At 41.8% G+C, this 21,807-nt stretch overlaps 2 protein-coding genes across 3 annotated transcripts in view; one reads left to right on the forward strand and one right to left on the reverse strand.

Annotated features, from left to right (window-relative positions):
* Positions 1–5,092, forward strand: part of LOC116319256 (semaphorin-6B-like) — a 30,624-nt gene extending 25,532 nt beyond the window's left edge. Inside the window, exon 17 of the mRNA XM_039601801.1 lies at positions 501–5,092. Coding sequence (XP_039457735.1) covers positions 501–1,483 — 983 coding nt within the window. The 3' untranslated portion in view covers positions 1,484–5,092. The remainder of the gene's footprint in view (positions 1–500) is intronic.
* Positions 5,093–6,786: 1,694 nt separating this feature from the next.
* gpr35b (G-protein coupled receptor 35 b) lies at positions 6,787–13,325 on the reverse strand. Of its 2 annotated transcripts, XM_039602851.1 has the most exons (3): positions 13,132–13,325; positions 9,209–12,259; positions 6,787–8,306 (listed from the first exon to the last, which is right to left on the reverse strand). In XM_039602851.1, exons 2-3 carry the CDS (start codon positions 9,327–9,329, stop codon positions 7,396–7,398), a joined length of 1,032 nt encoding a protein of 343 aa, XP_039458785.1. In that variant the 5' UTR covers positions 9,330–12,259; positions 13,132–13,325; the 3' UTR covers positions 6,787–7,395. The 2 variants fall into 2 exon arrangements, with proteins under 2 accessions (XP_039458785.1, XP_039458786.1); XM_039602852.1 differs by lacking the exon at positions 9,209–12,259.
* Between the last annotated feature and the right edge of the window lie 8,482 nt (positions 13,326–21,807).

Here is a 21,807-nt window from a genome sequence, read left to right on the forward strand (position 1 = left end):
GTGAAAGCGCAGGAGAGGCTGAGCCAGAGACAGGCATGTGGTGCTGTGTCTGCAGACGGGAGCTATTAGAGCTGGGTGGAAACACTGAGGTAAGGCTTTGCTGCAAAGGAGCAACTCTCTGGCCAGGCAGCAGGATGGAAAGTGTGAGGAGAGGGAGAAAGGGAGCTGCTGTGGTCTTAGCTGTGCTGATGACAAGTGCAGGCATCTCTGAACCAGAGCTCGTGGAGCCTCAAGGCCAAACTGGAGAGAAGTTACTCTGAAACATAATCATCACAGAAAGAAATCCTATAATGCTGCAGATGATGATCACCACTTAGGAGTGTTATTGTAGTTTTTGATTTATCATGATACGAGAGACGGGAAAGTGCTAAGTAACAGAATAGGACTATATGTAATAATAATCATTTTAAACTACAGCCTCCGGTCACACATTGAGACAGGACGGTCATTGGAGTGTTCTACTAAATGTCATCTTTGTAACTGTGTCTTTTAATCTTCAGGAATTCTCCAACAGAGTTTGCTCATTGAACCGGAGAGCCTGGTCTCGCTCAACCTGCTCGTGGCATCTGCAGTCTCTGCATTCACCATAGGGGCGGCGCTCTCGGGCCTTGCTGTGTGTTGGATCATGGCCCACAAACCTGCAAACCGTCGCCATGGCACCGCTTCCCAGGCCTCCATCCAGCGGCGTGAAAGAGGCCTGCTGAGTAGCGGCGGAGGGATGGAAGGCTCTGTGTTGAGCGTGACACGGCAGGGAGGCGGGGAGCGCCCCTGCTCCCAGGGCGGGGAGACCTTGTTTGTCATGCCCAACGGCTGGGTGAAGTCAGGAGAGCTAGACCCCGGTTTCCTGCCCACCCCGGAGCACACACCCCAGCAGAAACGCAGAGGCCTGCGGCTGTCTGACTCCAACTCTGGAGGGTGGGACACAAGTCAGACCTACCTCGGGGGAGGTTCTGTAGGTCTGGGTTCACCCTGTCGCATGCCCCCCTCTGTTTACCTGACCACCAGACTCTTCCAGCAAGGCGGAGGTGGAAGACACAGCGGCGACAGCCGAGTGAATGACACGCCACGCCAGCACTATGTCTGTCTGAGCAAGCAAGAAAAAGCAAAGGGGACACCCAAAGCCCCGCTCAGGAAGTCTGCAGTAGAATATGTTTACCCCATGACCCCCCAGGACTCACCTGAGCGTCGGAGGGTGGTCTCAGCACCCAGCGCACCAATGGAGTACAGCGAGCCACTGCCTTTGCGTTGGCCAGCCCAGGAAGGATACATCCTCAGCAGCCACGGGATGGTCCCCGTCCCCCTGCCTCCCCCATCAATGCCCGCTCCCAGCAGCCAAGCTTATGTGTCCCAGCAACACAACCCCGGGCTGAGCAGGGCTCTCCTGAGAGGGGCCCTGGAGCGAGGGGAGCTGGGTGAGCTGGTGGATCTCAGCCAGCTGATGAGTAAGAAGAACTGCAGTGACAGGACTCAGGCTGGCCAGTGACTGTGGAGGAAACCAATTCTGTTTCCAGAGCTCTTTGTTTTGTTTACAGAAATGTCCTTACTCTTTATTCTGCCTGTCACTCTCTCCCTTCTCTTTTCCCCACATCTTTATTTCATTGTCATTTCGCCCCACTACCCCACTCCATAATCTTTTCTGTCAGTCTCTCAGGCGACCCCTCTTTCACCCCGTGATGAGCCTCTCCTTATGACTGGCTGCTGGGTCTGCCGCTCATATCCTGGCTCACATTAATTGGTCAGATGGACTGAGGTTGTTGCTGTGTCTGCATTGCAGAGTTGCCTCTCTCTCCTGATCTTAGTGGCAGCGGGGAGAGGGAGGAGAGAGAGAGAGAGAGAATAGAGGGGAGCAAAGAAGATGGAAAGAGAGCAGAATGGGGGGAGCAGAGAGGACGAGGATGAAAATGGACATGGCACTTAGATACTGCGTTCCCTGTGCAGATTGACTGCAGAGCCAGTCGAATGCTCCTGCAATAGTGGGATGCTTTTCCCTTCATGGATAGCATTAACAAGACTGCTAGCCATCTGTTCCCCACTGCATTACCTGTTGGTGTGATTGCCAACTGGGTACTTGAAGTGAAATTGGAAATTCTGAACATCTTTAAAGTATCTGAAGCTCCAGGTGAAAAAACTGGCCATTCTCTCAAGACAGATATTGAACCTATAAGTCCTTCAGTTTTTTTCCCCACTCTTTCTCCTTGCTGCACACATACAAGACTTGCATACATGTATTTGTACAGGTGGGTATTTAGTATTCTGTGTATACGAAGGAGCATGACTTGTGTGCCAAATGCCTCTAACCTGTCTCGTGGGGATATGGGACCATAACTCACGTCTTTGGAGTGCAGGGCGCAGGACTGGAACGTCAGCACTATTCCTGCCAAATGCATGCTCTCTGTAATGACGGCATCTCGGCTGTCCATCGCTCAATTCGTTTCTTCCTTCCACTCTGTGTACTCTATAACGACCAATAATTCCACAAGGACATCAGGTGGGATTGCACCACAGCACTGGACTGACAGAAAAATCACAAATGACAGAAAGATAGACAGAAAGGCGGCAAGGCAGGAGGTGTTTTGGAGAATATAATGTACAAGGACTGCAGTGTAAGAACACCTTGTCCTTCACTGCCACCTTAGGGTTTTTTCTGCGTACACACACACACACACACACACAGACACATTCATTAGGTCTGCATTATAGAACGCAGTCCAGTTTTACGGGGCAAGATTTCCCCTTAGGCTCACAGCGGGTCAAGGTCCCACAGATGTAATACAGAGCACAGTGACAGTTACAGTGGGGATGATTGAAACCTCTGGCTCATCTTAGAGCCAATAGGGGTGAGGGGAAATGTTCTCAGCTGGCAAATGGGACTATATATTCAGCCCATCAAAGTGTCCGCGGTGCCACGAAATGGTCGGCCTTTAGATCAACACAACACGGTTTAAACGTGTTGCAGCAGTAAAACAGAGACCAGATAAAGAGGGCAGGAAAAACACGATCATATGAAGGTGCAAGAACTACAACTACTGTGGGAAACAATGAGAATCTGTTACAGCTGACTGTACTAGACGACAAATGAATGCTGGTTTGCGCTGAATCCGAAGCGACCTGCAACATATGGTTTATATGTACATAGTAAACTTTAATTTAGGTGAGACCATAATGTTAGACAAACAGTAACTTAGAAAAAATATAGACAGGCATCAGCTTGGAAACAAAAATATGCATTTTACTGTCTCATTATAAGAGTAACGTGGAAAATTCTCACAGTGACCTGCTCCAAGATGGAAATGTCCAAGACTTTTTTCTTTTCTTTACTTCAATGTGCCAAAACCCAAGTGAAGAATGATTTACTGATGCCTGATTAATGAAGCAAAAAAAAAAAAAAGAGTGGGAGAAACTTTAAAAGTGCCATGAAAACATAATTTAAGTCAGCAGTGCACCTTCCTCACGTACTGTGGTGTTGAAGAACTCACTTATTGCAGTATACTTCTTATAATTCTGCCTTTAACGTAACGCAATGAATGTTTCTTCTTTTTTTCATTGAGATGCCGACTTGTACTGTTGTTAAAATACACTTTTTTCAGCTCTCTTTATGTGACGCTCCTGATGCTGAATGTTAAAAACACTATTTGAGGGTCTGTTTGTAAATTACTTCTACTTAAAGCGACGGTTCACCTCTCAAATGAAATGTATGTATTCTTCCTCTGGTCTGCTTTGCTTTGTTTTATTTTATCCATCCAGTGTGAGTTGCTCCTTTGGAAACATCACCTGTAGAAGTACTTGTCCGCTCTTGAATATAATGGGAAGAGATGGCGATTTCCTGTGCTTTTCAAAAATAAAAATAAAAACTCAGCAGTTATGTCACTTTCCACATATCCTGATGCAGTTGCTCAAAAAAAAAAACAGAAAAACAACAAAGCTTGCTGTAAGCAGTTTGTCATTGGAACTATTTTCTCCGTAACGTTTAATCATTGGTGAGAAAGAGCCTGACGCTTCCTTCTGCATGGTGACATATGTGGCTGATGTAGTTTGGTTCCTCCATGAAACTGCCTACATCAAGGTTTGTGGGCTGTTTTTTTTTTTATCCAAGTAACACTTTTTGTAGAAATATTGCAGCTGAATCTTTCAAATGTAGTGTTTCAGCACTTTGTGCACCACAAGGCAACTGCAATGTGCTTCCATTATATTCAAGAGAAGGCTGACGTTTCTACAGCTGATGTATCTCCAAAGCGTTTTGGATCTATAGAGAGCAAAGCAGACCGGAAAAAACCCCTGATCTTAGGTTTAATACATCACGCCATATACTGTAAATATGTAAGCATACATTACATACTCTGTCATGCCCTTTATGATCAACACTGTTAATGTTTTCGCTGATGCCATGACATGAACTGAATAGCATTTATCTAACAATAATAATAATGTTTTATAAGTAGTTCATAAGCAAACCCTCAAATGGACTGAAGTGCATTGAGGGAACACTGTGTAGCTCATTTCCTGATTATGGACGTTTCGTCGTGTAGTCTGTAGTCTGGTGATTGTCTGTCTGTCATCGTCAACCAACTGCCATACTGGAGGATCTTGAAAACCGCTCGTCAGCATCCCGAGTGAATGAATGTAATCACTTCTTTTGTTTGGCACCATTACAATGTGCAGTAATAAGGAAAAGCACAAACTGTGTGGGGTTTTCTTTTCTTTTCTTTTTGAAAGGGAGCTGTTCTGTATAACATTTGTGAATAATGTAAATAACCATCCTGAATGTGTTGTGTACCTGTGTGGTTTCAGGGATGGGGGGGGCTCCGTGGTCTTCTAAGGCAGCACGGTTGCTGAAGTGCGAGGCTATTTTTTCGGTGATAATACTGTGAATAAGACGTATGTACAGTATTTACGTGACTTTTGGCTGAACGCAGACTTCAGCAGTTTCCTTCCTGTCATTAGAGTAGAGCCGCAGGCCTGACATCAGCCTGAGCTGAGCTGTCTCATTTGACTGATGCCTGCCAAGTTTTGCAGTCACTAAGCCACTGCTGATATAATAATCATCAATCTTTGGAGTACTGCTATTAAATGGCATTATATAATTGACTGCTAATGTTGTCGCGTGTGGTTTTGAATGCACTCATTAAAATAAATGCATGTCATTATGCACGTGCCCACGCACACAGTGCACACACAAATGCACAGTCAAATGCAGCATGATTGCTTCACAGCCGTCTGGAGTAATGTGTATATCATTATCGCAGTTTATTTTCTTTAAATGAGACATATTTGTCTCGAGACTGGCAGATTTAGGCTTCAGAGCAGGCAGATTCAGAGCAGAGGAAGTGGAAAATCTTTCAAGCGTGTGCTTTTCTTGCCACTAGAGGGAGCTGGACACTGGCCTGCATTCATCTGCTTCTGAGTTTCACACAGGAAGGAGTGAAGGACACAGGCTCCCATGGGCCCCCTTCTGTTAAGTGCACATGTGCTGCTATAAGCTTGAGACAGACTGATGTTTTGATGAGAGGTGTGTAGCAAAGCTGGAAAGCAAAGCCTTTGTTATCTCCTTTCCTGTTTTGCTCTGAACATCACACAGAGAGCACGGAAGACATAATGAGTTTTAAAAAATACAGATATTTATAGCTTAAGACAAATATAAAACATACATAATACACATTAACTAAGACTTAATACAGTGATTTATTGAGCCAGTCCAAGCCAGGTGTTAAGGATAACTGATATATAACAATGAGTCACTGGGAAATAAACACAGATAAAAAAAAAGAAATCCATCCATTCTCTTCCAATTATCCAATTCAGGTTAACAGGGGCTGATGCCATTTACCATAGGATGAGCTACCTGGACAGGCCAACCTCTGTATGGCCAACAAAGAGAAACAGACAATCATTCACACTTATGGGCAATTTAAATCACCATGGACTAGAAGGAAGGAAGCCAGAGTACCCACGGACAACATGCAAACTCCACACAGATAACTGATTCAAACCCAAGACCTCCTTGCTTTGCGTCAACACTACTAATCTTGCTGTGCAACTAATACAATTTTCCATAGCTAACCAGGAATAATTGTGTCAGTAGTACTTCATAGACTATAAAATTGCCTCTGCGAAAAAGAAATCATATGTCATAATACATAAAAAAGAACAATTCACAAAAAATAGTCAAATATTTCAAATAATCAGCTGCTCCATTGCTAAGTAACTCAAAGAGAACAAATGTTTTAGAATGTCAAGAAATGTCTTGAGAGAAGCACCGAGAGATATTTTTAAAACGGTCAAAAAGTAGCAGCAGTATTCCAACATTTTGTGAAAACCAAATGTATCAAGTTGATTCCTGTGATTCTCACAGTGTACCGCAGCTTCTTCACTTTAATTCTCAGAGATTTCAAGTACTTGTCTTCAGCAAATGTCAATCAGAGCAGGTGAAATTTACTAGAAAGCCCCTTCATGCATTGTGGTGCCATCGGTGTGGTGAATGGGATGCCCACTCCCAGCTTGCCTACATGTGCAGTAATACCCAAATGTGAGTTTTACATTAGTATTCTTTAAGTCCTGCGATTGGTTTTGTTAAGTGTTGGTAGGCAGCGTAATCAGCTTCGTGATCGTGGCTCAAGAGTTGGGAGTTCGCCTTGTAATCGGAAGGTTGCCGGTTCGAGCCCCGGCTCGGACAGTCTCGGTCGTTGTGTCCTTGGGCAAGACACTTCACCCGTTGCCTACTGGTGGTGGTCAGAGGGCGTGGCGCCAGTGTCCGCAGCCTCGCCTGTCAGTCAGTGCGCCCCAGGGTGGCTGTGGCTACAACGTAGCTTGCCATCACCAGTGTGTGAATGGGTGGATGACTGGATATGTAAAGCGCTTTGGGGTCCTTAGGGACCAGAAAGGCGCTATATAAATACAGACCATTTACCAGGCCATTTTGCTGTTGCAGACTATAAACAGTTCATGGCAAGCATGTGAACAGTCAGATATATCTAAGCTGTCAGAAAAAATCATCCATACGAGTCACAGATTGATTATTCACTTAAATTATGCATGAGGGATGGATGTTTTTGACAGATTTCTAAGGTATTTGTGTTTTCTTGTTTTTATGACAGGTGGTCTATAAGATTTGTTTAAAAAAAATGTGTGTGGAGATGAAAAACCAACACCTAAATGAAATACATTTTAAGTTAGCATACATCTTGTTGTCTGATATCTGTCTCTGAAAAAACATTTATCTAAGTTAAACAGCAGTTCTGACTCACTGTGGTCATTTGACCTATATTTTTGCCCATATGTGTTTATATATTTATCCAAACCTCAAGCTGTAAGATCTTCGTGTAGTTTAACTTTTGACTTCAAACATAACTGACCTTTAACAGCATTTTGCCTCTTTAAATACAACACTCAAATGCTGCCTTAAGAGTTGCGTGCTTTTGAATAAAAGCCTTTCAATAAAAAATAATAGCTGATGGAGTCAAAACAGCAATTTGTGCCAGCAATCCATTCAGACCAGAGTAAATACTTGTGCACAGTAGTCCCTTTGCATATCCAGTCTTCCTGTGGCTTGTCAAAGAGGTCAGCAACGAAGACGATATGGATCGGCGTGTAACAGACGATAAACACAATCATGTTGGCTGTGACTATGCCAACAATGTTTTTCTTCTCCTCTGACTTGTCGGCCTCCTTTAAAAACATACGGATGATCTGAGTGGAGCAGAACACGACGATCAGGAGTGGGATGAGAAAACCTATAAATATCACTGATGTGATACTCCATGTACGATGTGGAATACTTTTACATCGTTCAAAACATGTCCAGAGTTTTTCAGGATAGTTGTCCTTGCGGACCATAATGCATGCTGTTATCACAAAAACCCAAATGACCAAACACACTGCAAAAGCTGTCTGTTTCTTCCGTCTCCACGATCTGGCACGCAGTGGGAATCTTATACTCAGGTAGCGTTGGACACTGATGGCTGCTGTTGTGAAGATGCTGGCATACATGTTGATATAATGTACGTACATGAGAAAGGTACAAAAGTAAGTTATAGGCAGGCAGGAGAAGGCATCGTAAATCCTGAAGCTCAGGAAAAGGATGAGGGAAAAATCTGCAATGTTCAGGTTCAACATATAGATGTGGGTGTCTGTCCATGAGCGCCGTATGGCAATGAAGGCATACAGAGCAGCAGCATTTATCAGGAAACCCAGAAGAAACAAAGCTGCATAACCCAGACCCTGAAGATAATCCACTTTGCAATTCGTGGAACAGTTGGTGGTAATGTTGCAAACGGTCACACTGGCAGACATATTGTTCAGTATCTGTGGCCCTGCGTTAGAATCAAACAGAGCAAAATGTTAATTACTTGTCTAGATAAGTGAGCAAATCAGTCATAATAATGCACATGTTACTCATTAAAGCGTGTGTACTGTATATATTTTCAACTCTTCAGGGAATATTTTCATGACATACGTACATTAAAGTGTACAGTGCTTCCTTGGGGTAACTGTTACCTCTGTGCTAAGCCAAACTAAAAGGGTGCCTATCAAAGTTAGTCTTTTTAGCACAAAATGTCCTCACATGTTACTGTATCTACCCTGGAGTTCAGCAAGTGTGGGAAACATAGTGAAGTGATTAGAAGAAGTGAAAACGTAGAAAGCACTCGCTTGATTTTGCTTAGAGTTGCTACAGTCATGTGCCCTGCATATGTACTCAAAAATATTAACGCAGCAGTTAAAAAGTTACATCATTATTTGAAAATAACTGTCTGGTAGGACTAAATCTAAATACCTTGCAATATAAATTTCAGTGAAATGATGGTGTATAAATAAAATCAGATGTAACGATTATTCAAAATCTTCCCCTCTTTAAACAGTGAAACAAGTGTATAAACTATCAAGCAGGCAATACATAACAAAGACAACTATTCCAAACCAATAACTACAGGACTGCCTCACAATATTGTGTTCAACAGAACTTTTCAACTAATCATTTCCAAACATGCAACACGAGCTTCTGCTTTTCTTATTCATCCTCAAGAGGGAAACTCAATTCACAGCCAAGTGACATCAGCCAGTAAAGTATCAGATAAGAAAAACTGTGAGAAACAGAAACTGTAACAAAGTAACGTGTCTGACTTCCTGATAGCACTGAAATTTGTCAAAACTAGAAGAAAAATCTAATAAACTTTGAGTTCCTGATTAAAGTCAACCATCAGAAACCAAAACTCACCGGCTGAGATGTACTCTTCTTCATAAAGCTTGCTGAAGTGATTTAGCGTACTGCTGCACCAGCATGTTTCCGTGTCAGTAACAAACGCCCGGAGTTCAATGCTGCTGTTAGCATGCTTCATTTCCTTTTTTGTTCATTTCGGTTTATAAATTGCGTGAGAAACGTCCAGCAGCATGAGCTATATGGGGGTTCACCACAGCATGCCAGTTTTCATCACAGGCTAATAGTTTCTATTTTCAGACCACCTGTCACACAGAAAGATGTGCGGTGAGAAAATGAAACTGGTGCAGATTTTTATGAGTACACATTTTGAATCTGTAGTACTTGCTGTTCGCATGAAATACGAGAAAATGTTTTTAAAGTTCTTACATTTTTTAATCAATACATTGCAATCCAACAAAGATCTAAAACAGGTTGGAACCAAAGAACCAAGTCAGGGCAGTATAGTCACATTTAAAAGACATTTAAAAAATGTGCAGTATTGTCCTTGTGCAGGAGTTCTAGTTATGTAGAAGTTTTTCCAGTTTGCTGGTGTGTGTTAACACAACACTGTGGATAAAAGACATCGACACTGATCTTACTTAAGCAATTATTGCTGCTGATCAGTCTGGGCAAAGATTATAAGTCCATTATTACACAGTCTTCTTCTTTCACCTGCTCTCTTTAGGGATCACCGTAGTAGATCATTTGCTTCCGTCTCATCCTATCTCTGCTATAATCCTCTGTCACACCAACCGTCTGCATCTCCTCCTCCATTGTGGTTTTTCGTCCTCCTCCTGCCTGGCTCTTTCTGCTATCCATCTGTTCCACCCTGGATTCACTCTCTTCTTCAACTTTCTTGTGCGCCATCTGTTACTTTAAATGGTTGACCACAGGAATTCAAAATCATCTACCTTAACTACCACTACACCTTGCACTTTCACTGCTACACCTGCCTCCCATCCATCCACACACATATTCTCTCTTGTTTCTACAGGTTTCTCTCCAGAGCATACCTCCACCTTTCCAAGCACTCTTCCATTTGCTGCCTATTCTCACTACAGATAGCAATGTCATCTGCAAACTTCACGGAGACTTGCCTGACCTCATCTGTCATCATCATTGCAAACAAGAAGAGGCTCAGAGCTGATCCCTGATGTAATGCTACCCTCATCCTCAGTCCCTCTTCCTGCAAACCTCACCACTGTCTTCCTGTCATGCATGTTCTGCATCACCTTCACATACATCTCTGCCACTTCTGTCATACAGCACCAAAGTTCCACCTTTATATGCTTTCTCTACATCCACAGGTCAACTTCTTCTGACCTTCTCCATCAACACTCTTCACACAGACATTGCATCTGTAGAGCTCCTAGCTTTAACAGCCCTTTCCATATCTTCATGGTATAGCTCATGAACTTCATCCCTCCGTAGTTCTGTTCTGTAACAACACGCTTCTTAATCATTCCTCAAGCATCCTCTCACTCTCCAAGATGTGTTAAACATCCATCCATCCATCCATCCATCCATCCATCCATCCATCCATCCATCCATCCATCCATCCTCTTCCGCTTATCTGGGGCCAGCCTAAGGACCAGCATGCTTTCCACTCTTCATTCTCTTCTTAGCTGTCCTCACTTCCTCCTTACTAATCCTCTCCACTTCCTGATTCAACTGCCCTCCACCCATCTTCCTCTCTCACTCATTTTCTTTAATCATGAGCTCCTTAAAGTGCTCCTTCCATCTTCTCAACTCACTCTCTTTACAGGTTAGCACATTTCCATATCTATCCTTAATCACCCTACACTACTTTCATAGATTTACAGGTGGTCTACTAAATTTGTTTAAAAAATGTGTGTGAAGATTAAAAAAAAACACCTAAATGAAATACATTTAAGGTAGCATACATCTTGTCTGATATCCGTCACTGAAAAAACATGTACCCAAGTTAAACAGCAGTTCTGACTCACTGTGGTCATTTGACCTATATTTTGCCCATATATGTTTATATATTTAGCCAAACCTCAAGCTGTAGGATCTTCTTCTATTTTAACTTTCGACTTCAAACATAACTGAACTTGCCATGTAGAATGTACAGGTTATGACCTTTAACAGCATTTTGCCTCTTTAAATACAACACTCAAATGCTGCCTTAAGAGTTACGTGCTTTTGAAAAAAAAGTCTTTCAATAAAAAAAAATAGCTGATGGAGTCGAAACAGCAATTTGTGCCAGCAATCCATTCAGACCAGAGTAAATACTTGTGCACAGTAGTGCTTTCGCATATCCAGTCTTCCTGTGGCTCGTCAAAGAGGTCAGCAACGAAGGCGATATGGATCGGCGTGTAACAGACGATAAACACAATCATGTTGGCTGTGACTATGCCAACAATGTTTTTCTTCTCCTCTGACTTGTCGGCCCCTTTAAAAACATACGGATGATCTGAGTGGAGCAGAACACGACGATCAGGAGTGGGATGAGAAAACCTATAAATATCACTGATGTGATACTCCATGTACGATGTGGAATATTTTTACATCGTTCAAAACATGTCCAGAGTTTTTCAGGATAGTTGTCCTTGCGGACCATAATGCATGCTGTTATCAAGAAAACCCAAATGACCAAACACACTGCAAAAGCTGTCTGTTTCTTCCATTTCCACGATCTGGCACGCAGTGGGAATCTTATACTCAGGTAGCGTTGGACACTGATGGCTGCTGTTGTGAAGATGCTGGCATACATGTTGAGAAAATGTACATACATGAGAAAGGTACAAAAGTAAGTTATAGGCAGGCAGGAGAAGGCATCATAAATCCTGAAGCTCAGGAAAAGGATGAGGGAAAAATCTGCAATGTTCAGGTTCAACATATAGATGTGGATGTCTGTCCATGAGCGCCGTATGGCAATGAAGGCATACAGAGCAGCAGCATTTATCAGGAAACCCAGAAGAAACAAAGTTGAATAACCCAGACCCTGAAGATAATCCACTTTGCAATTCACGGAACAGTTGGGTGGAATAGTGGTAATGTTGCAAACAGTCACATTGGCAGACATATTGTTCAGTATCTGTGGCCCTGCGTTAGAATCAAACAGAGCAAAATGTTAATTACTTGTCTAGATAAGTGAGCAAATCAGTCATAATAATGCACATGTTACTCATTAAAGCGTGTGTACTGTATATATTTTCAACTCTTCAGGGAATATTTTCATGACATACGTACATTAAAGTGTACAGTGCTTCCTTGGGGTAACTGTTACCTCTGTGCTAAGCCAAACTAAAAGGGTGCCTATCAAAGTTAGTCTTTTTAGCACAAAATGTCCTCACATGTTACTGTATCTACTCTGGAGTTCAGCAAGTGTGGGAAACACAGTGAAGTGATTAGAAGAAGTGAAAACATAGAAGGCACTCGCTTGCCTGCATATGTACTCAAAAATATTAAGGCAGCAGTTAACAAGTTACATCATTATTTGAAAATAACTGTCTGGTAGGACTAAATATAAATACCTTGCAATATAAATTTCAGTGAAATGGTGGTGTATAAATAAAATCAGATGTAACGATTATTCAAAATCTTCCCCTCTTTAAACAGTGAAACAAGTGTATAAACTATCAAGCAGGCAATACATAACAAAGACAACTATTCCAAACCAATAACTACAGGACTGCCTCACAATATTGTGTTCAACAGAACTTTTCAACTAATCATTTCCAAACATGCAACACGACCTTCTGCTTTTCTTCTTCATCCTCAAGAGGGAAACTCAATTTACAGCCAAGTGACATCAGCCAGTAAAGTATCAGCTAAGAAAAACTGTGAGAAACAGAAACTGTAACAAATTAACGTGTCTGACTTCCTGATAGCACTGAAATTTGTCAAAACTAGAAGAAAAATCTAATAAACTTTGAGTTCCTGATTAAAGTCAACCATCATAAACCAAAACTCACCGGCTGAGATGTACTCTTCTTCATAAAGCTTGCTGAAGTGATTTAGCGTACTGCTGCACCAGCATGTTTCCGTGTCAGTAACAAACACCCGGAGTTCAAAGCTGCTGTTAGCTTGCTTCATTTCCTTTTTTGTTCATTTCGGTTTATAAATTGCATGAGAAACGTCCAGCAGCATGAGCTATATGGGGGTTCACCACAGCATGCCAGTTTTCATGACAGGCTAACTCTTTCTATTCTATTTTCAAACCACCTGCAGCACAGAAAGACGTGTGGTAAGAAGATGAAACTGGTGCAGATTTTTATGAGTACACTTTGAATCTGTAGTACTTGAATAGTATTGAATAGTAGGAAATGTTTTTAAAGTTCTTAAATGTTTTAATCAATACATTGCAATCCAACAAAGATCTAAAACAGGTTGGAACCAAAGAACCAAGTCAGGGCAGTATAGTAACATTTAAAAGACATTTAAAAAATGTGCAGTATTGTCCTTGTGCAGGAGTTCTAGTTATGTAGAAGTTTTTCCAGTTTGCTGGTGTGTGTTAACACAACACTGTGGATAAAAGACATCGACACTGATCTTACTTAAGCAATTATTGCTGCTGATCAGTCTGGGCAAAGATTATAAGTCCATTATTACACAGTCTTCTTCTTTCACCTGCTCTCTTTAGGGATCACCGTAGTAGATCATTTGCTTCCGTCTCATCCTATCTCTGCTATAATCCTCTGTCACACCAACCGTCTGCATCTCCTCCTCCATTGTGGTTTTTCGTCCTCCTCCTGCCTGGCTCTTTCTGCTATCCTTCTGTTCCACCCTGGATTCACTCTCTTCTTCAACTTTCTTGTGCGCCATCTGTTACTTTAAATGGTTGACCACAGGAATTCAAAATCATCTACCTTAACTACCACTACACCTTGCACTTTCACTGCTACACCTGCCTCCCATCCATCCACACACAAAGTCTCTCTTGTTTCTACAGGTTTCTCTCCAGAGCATACCTCCACCTTTCCAAGCACTCTTCCATTTGCTGCCTATTCTCACTATAGATAGCAATATCATCTGCAAACTTCACGGAGACTTGCCTGACCTCATCTGTCAACCCATTCATCATCATGTCAAACAAGAAGAGGCTCAGAGCTGATCCCTGATGTAATGCTACCCTCATCCTCAGTCAGTCCTCCTGCAAATCTCACCACTGTCTTCCTGTCATGCATGTTCTGCATCACCCTCACATACATCTCTGCCACTCCTGTCATACAGCACCAAAGTTCCACCTTTATATGCTTTCTCTACATCCACAGGTCAACTTCTTCTGACCTTCTCCATCAACACTCTTCACACAGACATTGCATCTGTAGAGCTCCTAGCTTTAACAGCCCTTTCCATATCTTCATGGTATAGCTCATGAACTTCATCCCTCCGTAGTTCTGTTCTGTAACAACACGCTTACGCTTCTTAATCATTCCTCAAGCATCCTCTCACTCTCCAAGATGTGTTAAACATCCATCCATCCATCCATCTTCCATCTCCATCCATCCATCCATCCATCCATCCATCCATCCATCCATCCATCCAGGACCAGCATGCTTTTATCCTCTTCCGCTTAGCTGTCCTCACTTCCTCCAGCATGCTAATCTCTTCTCCTACTCCTGATTCAACTAATCCTCTCCACCCATCTTCCTCTCCCTCCACTCATCTTCTTCTCATCATTTTCTTTAATCATGAGCTCCTTAAAGTGCTCCTTCCATCTTCTCAACTCACTCTCTTTACATGTTAGCACATTTTCATATCTATCCTTAATCACCCTACACTACTGCACGTCCACTCCACCTCAGTCTGTCTGTTTAACTAGCTAATCAATACAACTCCTGTTCTCCATCCTTAGTGTTTAGCCTCACATACAGCTCACTATGAGCCCTTGCATTTGCTTTTGTAACCTCTCTTTCTAGCTGTACACCTAGCCATCAAGTCTTCTTTTTCCTCTGTCTGGAGGATACACCAAAAACCTTCTTGGCCGTTTTCCTTTCCACTTCAGCTTTCAGAGATTGTCTCAACCCCTCCCTGAACTCTGTGCAACATTCTTCCTACTTCAACTTCCACCATTTTGTCCTAGCCTCTCCTTCACTGGCTTTCTCTTCTTGATTTCGAAAATCATACATGCTACCATCCAGCGCTACCTAACTACATTCTTCCCCGACATCTCCTTTCTCTTTCAGGTTGCACTCCCAGACACGATGTAGTCCACCCAATGTTATGTCACCCCATGAAATATATCTTCATGGCCATGGCTACTTCCATCCTTTTTTCCAAAATCCACTACCATCTGTCCTTCTGCATTTCCCTTGTTAACACCACATCTACCAACACCTCCTCGACACCTCTGTTCGCTTCACCAGTGTGTCCACTGAACTCAAATTGTTCCAATCACTGGTCGCTCTCCCCTGAGAACACTCTATTCCAGTTTATTCCAAAATTCCTCTTTGTCTTCTGTCTGACATCCAGGCTGTGGGGTATGTGACCTACAAACATTCAAAATCACCCCTTCAATTTCCAGTTTCAAACTCATGATACGGTATGAGACTTTCTGCACCTCCACAACACTATTTACATGCTTTTCCTTCAAGATTACCTTTACTCCATTTCTCTCCCCATCTACTCTATGGTAGAACACATTGAATCCCCCTCTAATGCTGAGCTCTTGCTCCCCTTCCACCTTGTCTCCTGCAAAAACGATAAATCTACCTTCCTTTTGTGCATTATTTCAGCAAGCTCTCTCTTCACCAGTTATATTCCCTACTTTAAAGTCCCGACTCTGTATTCCACTCTCTTGACTGCAGTGTGAAAAATTAATCACTACTTGAAAACATTTAAAACAGTTTCCAATCTTCCCAGAAGTGGACGTCTAAACAATTTCACCCCAAGGCCAAACCGCTCATTTCTCAAAGAGAACTGTCCAGGCCTCAGTCAGCATGTTAAACGTTCATGACAGGAGGGGTGATGATATGGGCTTGTTTTGCAGTAATTGAACTGGTAGTGAAATCCTCTGTATACTGAAGTATTCTAGAGTCAAAAGTGAGACCATCTGTCTGACAGATAAACTGGGTTGTGCAACCCAAAAAATATCCAAAGCACACCAGCAAATTTAACAAAAAATGCCTGAAAAAGAAAACTCTTGGAGTGTTGCAATGACCTGGTCAAAGACAAGACTTCAACTCTGCCGAAATGCTGTGTCAAGACCTTAAGAAAGCTCTGCATAAACAAATGCCGACAAACCTCAATGAACTGTAGCAACATTTTAAAGAAGAGTGATGAAATCATACAGAAAACAGTTACTTCCAGTTATTGCTGCTAGTAGTCTTTCTGCAAGCTATTGAATCACGGGGTGTAAGCGTTCTTTTTCACTTGACAGCAGATTGTAAAGATAAAATGCACCAGAGGAGGCAGCAAATTTCACCAAGCACAAACAGGAAAGCGATGTTTCTTGGAAAATATGTGTCAGTGTGTCAGCCCTGATTGGGAAAATGTTTAAGTCATTTTCTGTTGTCAGCAGATGAGCCAGAAACCACCTATGATTTCTCCAAATGCTGTCCAAAGCAGACAGTCACAGCACAACAGCCAAAGACTCCAGGATTCAACATCTGTTTATGAGCATGCACAGATAATTGAAACAGACTGAGAGCTCACCAAGACATCTGCAGGACTTTTTCTACCTTTATTCTGCCTGATGAAACAGCTTCAGGCTCATGAGTTATTTTGTTAACACGTCCTCATCAAAGTGTTTCTATGATGAGGACATGTTTCTGAGGGTGACACTCATGCAAGCCAGACTCTGCACAGTCAATGGGAATTTAACTAGATAGTTGGGCCACAGATTGGTCACAGAATATGTGTGCTTGTGTTTGTGTTTTTGTCACCGTAACCATAATAATGCATGTAATAATAATCATCATAATTCTTTATACAGCTGTGGTCCCACAGTGAGTTCAAGTTTTAGTGCACAAGTCCAGACAGCGATGGACAGTGAAGTGCTAGTTAGCAGCAGGCAGCACACGCAAGAGCCAGGATGTTAGTCATTCTGGCTCCTGGCAACATTGTACACAAAACCGTCATGGCGTGAGTGAGTGATTCATAACGTGGGTTTTAAGCTTATACTTCCTGTCAGTGATTTTTCAGGGACTATGATGACAAAGCACGAAATACTAGAAAACTAGAACTAGAAGAATGTTAGTTTTCTTTAGACTTGGACTTCCACAAAAAAAAGTTGGAGCGCGCCGAAAGTTTATCCAAGGGAAGGGAATTACTGACGAAAAATACTGAGAGTGATCAACTGATTTATATGGAGTGACTGAAAATGTAATCTGGAAAGGTTTTTTTTTTGATGGGCTAAATGGAAATAATGAGAATATGGGACACAAAAACAGATGACAGAGCAGAGAGGCTCAAAGTGTGAGCTTGTTCTTTTACTAGTTAAAGCTATTTTAGGCCCTGCAGCTTGGTTTCAGGAAAGTTTAGCAGTTGCTTTTAAAAAAAAGAGTAATCTGCTCCATCCGTCTGGGTTGTCTGTGAACTAAACTGAGATCCTAGGGGAAAGCCTGAAGGTCAGAATTAAATGAGCATTGACCGTGGGCCTTCTTTCTTAAATAGAGTGGCTTAATTAAGTAAAATACCTGCAAATCAATGTAGTGCATCCAGACGATTTTCCATTATAACACCCTTTAACATTCATAACAAGATGAGGAACTCTATAAAGTGGAGGAAATGTCAGATTAGATGTAGTTTATCAGTAATTACAGTATGCATTTTGCAGTTATTACATTTTGGGGGGGAGAGGGCAATCTTGTGATTTTATTAAAAGCTACTTTATGCCTTAAAGATATTATTCTCTACAACAACGGGAGAAATCTAATATTGCACAGGATATGAAGGGGTTTGATATTTCAGATGCTGTCTGTTGTTCACATTAATTCGTTTGAAATCCCTTTAAGGCCTATCCTGTTTTCACAAAGATATTTCCCAGATCTACTTTGACCTGATATATTTTGTGGATGTATTTGCTCCGCTAGTCTCATTTTGCTTGACTCACACGGGCCTGTCTGTTGATCCGCTCCTACCTGTCTCTCTCGCTCTGACTCCCTGCATTCGTTTCTGTCTATCTGGTACTGTTTGAAAGTGCCCTTTACACGTCAGTAGTGAGGCGGGTGGTGCAGGGAGGTGGGGGTTTCCACAGCTCTAACTAGGTCAGTGAAGACACACCCCTTTCTACCCTGGCTGTGCCCCTGTTCCTCTCCCCCTCCTGCTTGTCTCCTTTCCTTTTTCCTCTGCTCCCTGCTGTGACGCAATGCAGACTTTCTGCAAACCTCCCGAAGCTGAAAAACACAGCACAGTCTTCCATTTCATTAACTGACTGACACATCTAACAAAACAGCCGCATAAAAAACAACTTTCATAGATGCCAACCCGGGCGAGATGAATCAGCTGCACCATGTGGACCCGCTAATCGGCCAAAGTTTCAATGATTTGGCCCGGCTTCTTGTTGTGATTACAGATTACATAATGGTCCGGCATTGCATAATGTTTGTGGGGGTTGTCAATCTGTGATCAGACTTTTGCACATTTGGAGGAACAGTCTAGTGCAGCCACCATAAAGTGTTGTTTGCTTTGGGAACAACATCCTCTTACAGAAAGTCAGCTGGTGCACACCAGTGATATAGCAGACAGAAATGAATGCATTTATCTGCAATTTGTGAAACCCATAACATACTCGGCCTGTTACTTGCGATGTGTCTGACACATTCTTCAAACAGTTTGGACTGGAAATCACAAAATAAGCACAAGCGCTAACTCCATGTGTTACATAAGTCCAGCGTGTTGTGGCACAATCCCGACACTGGATGTCTCCGTTTCTGCTTGCTTTGCTGCGATGAGTCATCTGGGAGGTTATATATGAACTGAATTATCAATCTCACTCATGCCTGATTCCTAAATGCATCTTGGTAAACAACAACCAGGAAATAGATCTTGCTATCTGTAGGTGTAGCGCTGATCTCACAAGCAAGGAAATATCAGAAACTCCAGTCAACAACCATAAATGAGCTGCAAAATAAAAAAAGATTAATTCACTGATTTTTTTTTTTAGCCATGATATGGAGTGACAAAAGCATCGCTCTCCCCTGATTAGATCATTTGAGGCACTTAGAGAAGCTGGGTTTAAGAGAAAGGGAAGCAAGAACCTGAGGGGAGTATGGGATGATGAAAGAAAATGGGAGGATGAGACAACACTGAGATAAAGCAGCAGAGCGCGGTTGTCCAGTAGTGCCCTGCCTGATGGCACACAGCAGATTTAGGTCATCGGTGATTGAGGAAACACATCAATGTGAGGTGGAAGAGAAAAGAAGTAGCTTCTTTCTATTCACTGAGCTCACTGGCCTTAATTAGCATGGATGGAAATATCACACTGTTGTCAGCGTCCATGTGCTATTACATGTGCTAATCCATGTGCATTTGGTGTGTGTCTCTGTGTGTGCGCAGTCACAATGAGCTGGGTGTAACTGGGTCAAGTTCACATGGCAAAGCACGTTGTTTCATGCTGGAGATAAACACAACCTTGTTGCCATAGTAATCTCTCTTCCCTCTTCCCACAACTTTGCATGCTATACATTTGTATTTGCATCAGATCTCAGTTGTATTGTTAACACATACACAAGCTACAGATTCAGGACAGTGTGCGACATCCCACCAAATCCTACTGTTATCAGATGTGGATCTGAACGAATGCAATCAATCACGGCTGTCGACTGTTTGGATGATGTATTCTCTAAATCAGAGGTTCCATGAGTAGTCCGAGTGCGTCAACACCACAGAGTCCTCCCTCTATTCAAGCATTCGTGGGTGTGGACGTGAACCTGCTTTTGTGAAGAACAAAGAGGAGAGAAACGTGGAAGGGTGGGGGAAAAGGCAGTGAGTGACAGAACGAGAGCTTTGCTGCTCATTGTGTTTGTCAAGACAAGTTCAGACATACTGTAGAAATTTAAACATAGGCTTGTGCGTGCGTGCGTGTGCGTGTGTGGTTAAATCGTTTACAAACTCAAATAACGACAGAGAACCTCTCCATGAAGACATGTCTGAATTTAGCAACATGAAAGAAAGACACGTCCTGTTTGCAGACACACTAGTATGCTGCACATGCCACGTTTGCTGGTGAGTGTTTATGTGGGTCAATAATGAAATTCTGATCCACTGAGGAAATCTGAGGATGTTTTTTTAGAAAGATGAAAACTGCTGGGACAATATCTAGAAATCCAGTAACTGAACAGATATGTGTAAAATAAAACAAATGCCTGTGAAAGTACAGTAAACAAGTTTGGATTTGCTTGTTTAGAGTCACTAGGAAATGCAATTTAATATTAGAGCATAAGATATTTACAACTAAATAAGCTAGGCTATTATGTTGTTGTTGTTTGTTTGTTTTTCTTGAGGAAATATATGTGATAAACTCGGCATAAACTCATCTAATCTCTTCTATATTAAGTCTGCTTTTTTCCCCTCTTGGTGACAGCACGTTTCATTGGAAGTGACCAAATTTTCCAACAAATGAGATCATTTGTTCATCCAAATGTCTGTTCATCCATCCATCGATTTTCTTGGAGCCTTTCTTGGATAGGCTGGAGCCTATCACAGCTGTCATCTGGTGAGAGGCTAGGTTCACCCTGGTCATGTCTCCAGTTTATTACAGGCCTAACACAGATAGACAGATAACCATTTACACAAGCGAATCACCAGTTTACCTAACATTTAGGCCTTTGGACTCTGGCGTAAGATGGAGTACCTGGAAAGAACCAACACAGATATAGATACAGACACCATACAGAAAGGCCGCAGCCAGCTGCTGCACTCAAACCAGTGCTGCTAACCACTGCACCACAGTGCCCCCTTACTCCACATATGTTACATGAATGTTTCTAGTAAAACATTTTGGTTTTTCTTGGTCTTTTCTTTCTTTTATAAATAATTATGAAGCCACACGAAAAAGTATCAACTGATCAAATTACCAGCAAGAAGAAGCTTGAACCATGAACAGCAATTTCCACTTCACTATGTGACACAGTGAAACTCAGTTTGGCAATATTTCTTAAGTGATTAAAAACAAGAATAAACCAGAGATTAACCACGAGCATCCAAAGTGAAAGCTGAATCAAAAGTTACCCAGAGGTGATGGTCATGGTTTATTTAGCAAAACAGGCTAACCATTTTCCATTCACCAGTTTACCTAACATTTAGCCACAAATCTATCGAGGGCATGAACAAAGACTTCTGTGTTTTCATTATTAACTTTTATTAGAGTCTCACACACACGCAAGATCTTTAACTCTGAAACATCTTCATGCCACAAGACTTATATAGATATAAGTCTTGTAATATATATAATTTCCACTTCATATATATATATATATATATATATATAAAACAAGAATAAACCAGAGATTAACCACGAGCATCCAAAGTAAAGCTGAATCAAAAGTTAGAGAGAGAAATATATATATATATATATATATATATATATATATATATTCATTATTATTTATATATATATATATATATATATATATATATAAGTCTTGTAATATATATATATATATATATATATATATATATATATATATATATATATATATATATAT

This window comes from Oreochromis aureus, linkage group 18 (assembly GCF_013358895.1).
Source record: "Oreochromis aureus strain Israel breed Guangdong linkage group 18, ZZ_aureus, whole genome shotgun sequence".
Classification (NCBI taxonomy): domain Eukaryota; kingdom Metazoa; phylum Chordata; class Actinopteri; order Cichliformes; family Cichlidae; genus Oreochromis; species Oreochromis aureus.

Coding starts and splice junctions, on each gene's coding strand:
- gpr35b (XM_039602852.1), bottom strand. CDS start 13,252: ATGAAGCAAGCTAACAGCAGCTTTGAACTCCGGGTGTTTGTTACTGAC. Junction 8,307..13,131: donor AGAAGAGTACATCTCAGCCG/GTGAGTTTTGGT, acceptor ATTCTAACGCAG/GGCCACAGATACTGAACAAT.